This window comes from Solanum dulcamara, chromosome 5 (genome assembly GCF_947179165.1).
Source record: "Solanum dulcamara chromosome 5, daSolDulc1.2, whole genome shotgun sequence".
NCBI lineage: Eukaryota > Viridiplantae > Streptophyta > Magnoliopsida > Solanales > Solanaceae > Solanum > Solanum dulcamara.
The window spans coordinates 70,847,821-70,854,479 of record NC_077241.1 but is presented as its reverse complement, the minus strand read 5'-3'; the positions used below and the strand labels follow the sequence as shown (position 1 = coordinate 70,854,479).

Genomic DNA, 6,659 nt, shown 5'->3' with positions numbered 1-6,659 from the left:
CTCTCTTGCCTCTCTCCTCTTTTATACATATACAAATTGTATATCTGGCCTCTTTTGTACATATACAATTCGTTTATCTCCACTCTCTGCTCTCTCTCGATCGCCTCTCTCCTCCCTCTCTCAATCTCGCTTGTCAAATTATCAAATACAAATTATACATATACATATACAATATGTATTTAATTTGTATATCTGACCTCTTTTATACCTAAACAATTCGCCTCTATCCACTCTCTGCCCTCTCGTTCACCTCTCTCGATCTCACTTGCCTCTCTCATCTCTCCTCCCTTCTCCCAATCTCGTTTGCCAGATATACAAATACATATGTATATCAGTTACTATTATATAATTTTTTGATAAATATATATATATATATATATATACAATTCACCTCTCTCCACTCTTTGTCCTCTGTCGCTCGCCTCTCTCCTCCCTTTCTCAATCTCGCTCGCCTCTCTCGTAGCTATGGAATATAATTAAGGTATTTTTGAGTTCTTATATGTGAAAATTCTCCATTTTAAAATTAGTATTGAATGAAATTTTAGTGGTTGAATTTGTTACTGGACCACATAAAGCATTTTTTTTCCAGAAATTTTATTGTCCTCAATATTCCGTCTTCCATAGATATTTTTATGCATATTAAATCATTTTGTTACGTAATATATAAAAATTCTATGGAATTAGTTGACTTTCTAGTCATATTCAACATACGTAATTTTCAATTCTAAGATGATGGCATTTTAGTCATTTAGATTTTCCTCTAGAATTTACTATACCGCTCGTCTTTAAAAAGTATCTGAAATTATAAAAATTATCAACCATAAATTAAATAAATATATATAAACCGCTGGTCCCACACAGTATTCACGAGAAACTTGGTCGAACCAACCAAATAGCAAAAATAAAAGGAAAAATAATTATTAATTTTATTTTTAAAAAATCTGACCCCATATATAATGAGTTGTACACAAAAAAAAATACAAGACAGAAATATAAGGAAAAAAAAAGAAAAGTAAAATCTTTTGCCTTCTTCTTCAAGTTTCTTTCCAAACTTCCTGCGAACATTTTCTTTCAGATTTTGATCGGAGTTGTGCAAACATGATGACCCGTGGAGCGACAAGGATGACCCGAGTAGTTATGGGTTATATGGGTCCACGTTACTTTTCAACTGCAGTTCTTCGAAATGATGCTGGAACCGGAATTGTCGGTGGGGCCACTGCCGGACTCTTGCATGGGTTTCCGGTGAATCCATCGGAGAAAGGAGTAGTGACGTGGGTTAGACATTTTTCGGTGATGGGTTCACGCAGCGCTAGTACTGCGGCTTTGAATGATAAGGAGCAAGAGAAAGACAGTAGCGACAAGAAAGTGGAGAACGCCGCTGGTTCCTGCGGTGCTGAGAAATCTGTAGTGAGTTATTGGGGTGTTCCTCCTTCAAAAGCTAATAAACCAGATGGTACTGAATGGAAATGGAATTGCTTTAGGGTAAGTTTAATTAGCCTTTTCACATATTTTCTGATATATATACATTTTTGGGGATTAATGGTGGATTTTTGTGATGTAGCCATGGGAGACCTATGAGGCTGATATGTCGATAGATCTGACAAAACACCATGTGCCTGTAACTTTCTTGGACAAATTTGCTTATTGGACTGTTAAGGTCCTTCGATATCCCACTGATATATTTTTTCAGGTATGTACGAATTAATTCCCAGAATATTGGAAGGCTTTATATTCCATTTTCCATAATTTCGAAATGTTACAATGAATTGCTCAGTTTCAAATTTCAAATGATGAAGGAATATGAGATCATAGAGGTGATTTAATTTTGCGTGTGGTGCAGAGGAGATATGGTTGCAGAGCAATGATGTTAGAAACAGTGGCGGCGGTGCCTGGAATGGTAGGAGGTCTGTTGTTGCACTGTAAGTCATTGAGGCGATTCGAACAGAGTGGTGGATGGATTAAAGCTCTGCTTGAAGAAGCCGAAAATGAGAGGATGCATTTGATGACTTTCATGGAAGTTGCAAATCCAAATGTGTACGAACGTGCCCTGGTTTTTGCAGTGCAAGGCGTATTCTTCAACGCTTACTTTGTTGGTTACCTTATTTCCCCAAAATTGGCTCATCGTATCGTTGGATACTTGGAAGAAGAGGCTATCCATTCTTACACTGAGTTCCTTAAGGAATTGGACAATGGTAATATTGAGAATGTCCCTGCTCCTGCTATTGCCATTGATTACTGGCGCTTGCCTAAGGACGCTACTCTTCGCGATGTTGTTATGGTTGTTAGGGCTGATGAGGCTCATCATCGCGATGTCAACCACTATGCATCTGTAAGAACATGATCGATCTCGACTTGCTTGGGATTGACATATTGTTGAAAGTGTTGATTTAACTAATTTATGTGGTTTTTTGATTGCAGGACATTCATTACCAAGGACAACAGCTGAAGGACTCACCAGCACCACTTGGATATCACTAAGCCACTAATAATAGTACAAAGAGATGAGAAGAGATATCAAGCTAAAAGTTACACTTTTATGTTCTTTTCTTGGGGTCTTAATAGAGCTATGTAGTAGGTACTACTAATCTTGAATGTTGATGTACATACTTTTTGTGGGTTTTGTTGCCTCTTACAATGAGGTCTGTATGATTCCAGATATATCATGGTTTTGTTTACTTTGTCACACTTCTGAGGGGACAATTTCTTAAATTGGTATGAATTAATCAAGATCAAAATTAGGATTTAGGACACAATAACAAATGAAGATAATTGCCCTTCTGTGAGTTTGCACTAGTCCATTATTTGGGACTATGACGTAAAAGAGTAGGAGATTGAGGCCAATAAGTTATAAGTTCCCTTTCTGAAATTTTACTTTGACGTTTTCAATTTTCCAGAGAGGAACTGGTTCTTGCATATTTCGTCGTTGCAGCTGAGGGGGCGGACATCAAATGGATTAGAGTTATCACAGAATTGGAAGAGGTTCCCTTCCTCTTTGGAAGGGCGGCGCCTTAGGACCCAAATTCAAGAGGCCTCATTTTTAGCAATAAAAAAAATATTTTAAATATTTTTAAAATTGTACTGATTGTATAGTTTAATACTACACAAAAAGAATACTATTTATAGAAAAAGGAAAAAAAAAATCACTTATAAAAACAAAGATACAACTTTGGATCTCAAAATAATTTTTTAAGAAATATATTATTTTCTCCGTTCCAATTTATATGTCGTCCTTATTAAAAATAGACTGTTTTTAATATTTGTCATTTCACAAAATCAATGCATAAATGACACTATTCTTTCTATTTTACCCTTGTGAGATATTAGCCTTGAAAATATACATTTGACCAACATAGAAAAACTAAGTAAATAATTCATTGACTTTGGTCAAAAAACTTAATTCATGTTCATTGATTGAAAACTTGACTTCCAAAAAACATTAAATAAGGGTAGAATAGTAAACTTACTTAGTTTCTTAATGTACGTGAAAGAGTATCACCTTTATATTTTAAAAACACACTAAAAGAATTAACTTTAAATTAAAAATGAATTATAACTAGTATTCAAAAGTTTAAGGCTCCAATTTATTTTAATTTTAGGTCACTAAAATGCTTGAGTCGCCCTGCCTCTTTGATGTTGTTAAGCGCAAAGTGAATGCGCGAATTGAGATGGTAATGTAGATCCAATATAGAGGAACATGCTTTATGGAGAAAATCATCAATAACTAATTACATGTTCAGCAGAATTCAATACGTTTTACTTTAATTTTATATTTTTATTAATAAATTCTATGAATAAATAATTTATTCACAACTCAATAAATAAAATTTGTTGTTCAAAACCTATGAATTAAGAATTTTGGTTCCGCCTCCGTCAATAATGACAAATATGGACAAGATACATAGGAAAGCAAAATCAGTGAACATTCCTTGTGGAACTGGATCAAGCGTTCAGTCCAGAATGCATGTCATGAAATTCATTGAATTCAGCATATACCTCCAGATAAACTTTTATTTTTTATTTTTTAAATTTTATTTTGGTGTAAATAAAGTCTTATTAGAAGTACAATGATGGACTCCTTGTAAGTTAAAACAGGGCCACACTTCAGTCCTTTTTTTTTTCTTTTTTTTTTTTAAGACAGCGATATCAGGATTAGTTTTCGCATATCTGAACTAGTTTCATGGAATACCTGTCACCTCTCAAGTTCCACCAGCATTCGCACTTTTGTCTTTTGAATTGTAAAATATGGTTTAAGACTTTAAACACATCCTCTGTTGATATTAATATATTTGTTACCTTTCTTGAAAACTAATCCATTACTTATAGGGATGTTCAAACAAATCGAGAAATTGTACCAAAACGAAAAATCCAACTACATAAATTGATTTTGTTTGCTCGATTTGGTATATAATTTTGAGAATAGCCAATATTTGGTACGATTTTTTTTTTTTTTTAAAAAAAACAGAATCTACAAAGTATATATACCTATATAATAATTTTTTGGACAAAGTTTCTTGATCTCTTTGAGATTAGGAGTATAAGCAAAATTAGATTAGATATTATGAACAGTACAATTCAATATTCATAGACCAATTTTTCCATGAAGCAATGGAGATGCAAGTTCAGAGCTACTTAGCTTTTATGGTCAAGAGACTAATAAGAAAACACACACACCAACAAAAAAGAAATAAAAAAAAAATATCACAGCATCGATCTACACGAATGATACAACGACTGTCACACTGTCTCAGACATAGACCCCGTGAAATTGAATTCTCTGTGAAGATGTAATACACTTCCCCTTCATATCCAAAAATCCATTTGAAAGACTAAGCATACAATGTACATACCTTACTGATCAACAACTATGGGAAGACCTTAGAGCAATATTTGTGTTTCAAACCCCTTTTTCTTTTTTTTGTTATTTTGTGTTTTTACAGAAAACATTAATACCAAACTCTAGTTAATACTACTACATTGACTAGAAAAGTTCGCTTTTTTTTTATTTACAATGATAGTGTTAGGGTCAGTTTGCTCGCGGTTTCATGATTCTACTAAGTACTTGTTACATCCATCAGCATAAATATTAGATAACTCTGTCACACTGATCGAGACTTACTCACTACAAAAGTTAAATAAGAAGTAAATAACCAAAGCAAGCATAGCAAGTCCCCACTCATTACCTTGTGTTGTGGAAAACATCACTTGAAAAGCCAAGAAGATCAAAATAATAGACAACCATCCCCATCTTTTAAACTCATCTTCATGATCTCTCAACCTATAAACTCTGCTCTGCTGGTAATAATAATAATAATAATAGTTGTTGTTGTAACCTTGTAGAGAAGGTGCATAAATAATTGCCAAACATAATAACACTACGAGCAAAAGTGGACCAAAAAGGATTTTAAAAACAGTGTAAGTTAGTAGTATAACAATAAGAGATGTCAAGATTGATTGAGTAGTATAATATACAAACACAATGGCTAAAAGAGGGATGAAAAAATAAAAAGTGAAGTTTATATCTTCAATATCAAGGGCTAATGAGGTTCTTTCAATTATGTTTTGGCCATGGAGGAGTAAGCCTAGGCTGAGTACAAGAAGAAGAGGAACTAATGGAGAAGGCCCTTTAACCATATTTTCTACAAGGAAAATGGTGTCATAAGTTTCATCTTTTTATTTTTAATTTTGAGATAAAATGGAGTTGAGTGTATTCAAGAAATGGGATTAAAATAATAGGGTTGGAATAGGGTGGTTATGAATGAAGCTAAATGCTAAGGGGGTAGGCTTTTATTAGTTAGCTTAACTTTTTTGGTTATTGATCACCAACTTGACTTGTGTGGTATTGCTACTTTCACATATGTTATGACCTAAGCAAACGATTACATCTAACAATATCAAGGAAAAAGATAAATATTTTGTGTATGATATGTTATTCGTAGAAATATTAAAGGCACGTTTAGCACGTGGGAAAATATTTTTCTAAAAAACTGAGTGTTTATTTTTTATTTTTTGGTGTTTCGTAAATAAATAAAAAATTATTATCCAATTGTGGGGGGGTACACGGAGGGGTAAAGGTGCATCGAAAAAGTATTGAAGAGAGATGATTAGACAGGACATAGCGCAACTTCATATTATGTTTTATTCATTGTTTTTTTCTTGAATTTGATGCACTTGAGCTGAGGGACTTTCAAAAATAGTCTCTTCCCTATACGAGATAGTGGTAAAATCTTCGTACACTCTACCCTTCTAAAACCCCATTTGATGAAATTTTACTAGGTATGTTATTGTTGTCGCAAGAACATTTATATATTATATAGACAAACACTATGGGGTGGAGGTCGGGGAGGGGACGGGGTTATGATCTATGACACTAATGAAACTTTTTTTCCTCTATAATCATTTTCTTGATTAAAAAAAGAAAAAACTTGTTTTCTTAAAGAAAATATTCTGAGTAACATATATGGATCGACATTTTCATCAATCCCTAGACTATGTAATGTACTTTATCTGTTGGGTTACGAACAGACATTTTATCAGAAGTTTATAATCTTCTTTAGTGATGTATGCACAAATCGAACCCCGGCATTTCTTTAGTGACGTAAGAAACCCACTTGTTTTCTTGTTTTTTTGAGAAAACATTTCCCAACAAAATCTATTTCTAT

General features: G+C 33.5%; 1 protein-coding gene across 2 annotated transcripts; it reads left to right on the top strand.

Moving 5' to 3' along the window:
* The first annotated feature begins 868 nt into the window (after nucleotides 1–868).
* Nucleotides 869–3,131, top strand: LOC129889572 (ubiquinol oxidase 2, mitochondrial-like). 2 transcript variants are annotated; one of them, XR_008766929.1, is made up of 5 exons: nucleotides 978–1,482; nucleotides 1,562–1,690; nucleotides 1,841–2,329; nucleotides 2,419–2,575; nucleotides 2,895–3,131. XR_008766929.1 is itself a non-coding variant. In XM_055964934.1 (4 exons), the coding sequence occupies exons 1-4, from the start codon at nucleotides 1,099–1,101 to the stop codon at nucleotides 2,476–2,478; spliced, it is 1,062 nt and encodes a 353-aa protein (XP_055820909.1). In that variant the 5' UTR covers nucleotides 869–1,098; the 3' UTR covers nucleotides 2,479–2,685. The 2 variants fall into 2 exon arrangements, 1 of the variants encoding a protein (XP_055820909.1); XM_055964934.1 differs by lacking the exon at nucleotides 2,895–3,131 and having other exon boundaries at nucleotides 869–1,482; nucleotides 2,419–2,685.
* Nucleotides 3,132–6,659: the final 3,528 nt, after the last annotated feature.

Excerpts from the sequence above, each read along its gene's own strand:
- LOC129889572 (XM_055964934.1), top strand. The coding sequence starts at position 1,099 with ATGATGACCCGTGGAGCGACAAGGATGACCCGAGTAGTTATGGGTTAT. Across the intron at positions 1,483-1,561 it reads GGAAATGGAATTGCTTTAGG|CCATGGGAGACCTATGAGGC; the intron begins GTAAGTTTAATT and ends TTTGTGATGTAG. Across the intron at positions 1,691-1,840 it reads CCACTGATATATTTTTTCAG|AGGAGATATGGTTGCAGAGC; the intron begins GTATGTACGAAT and ends CGTGTGGTGCAG.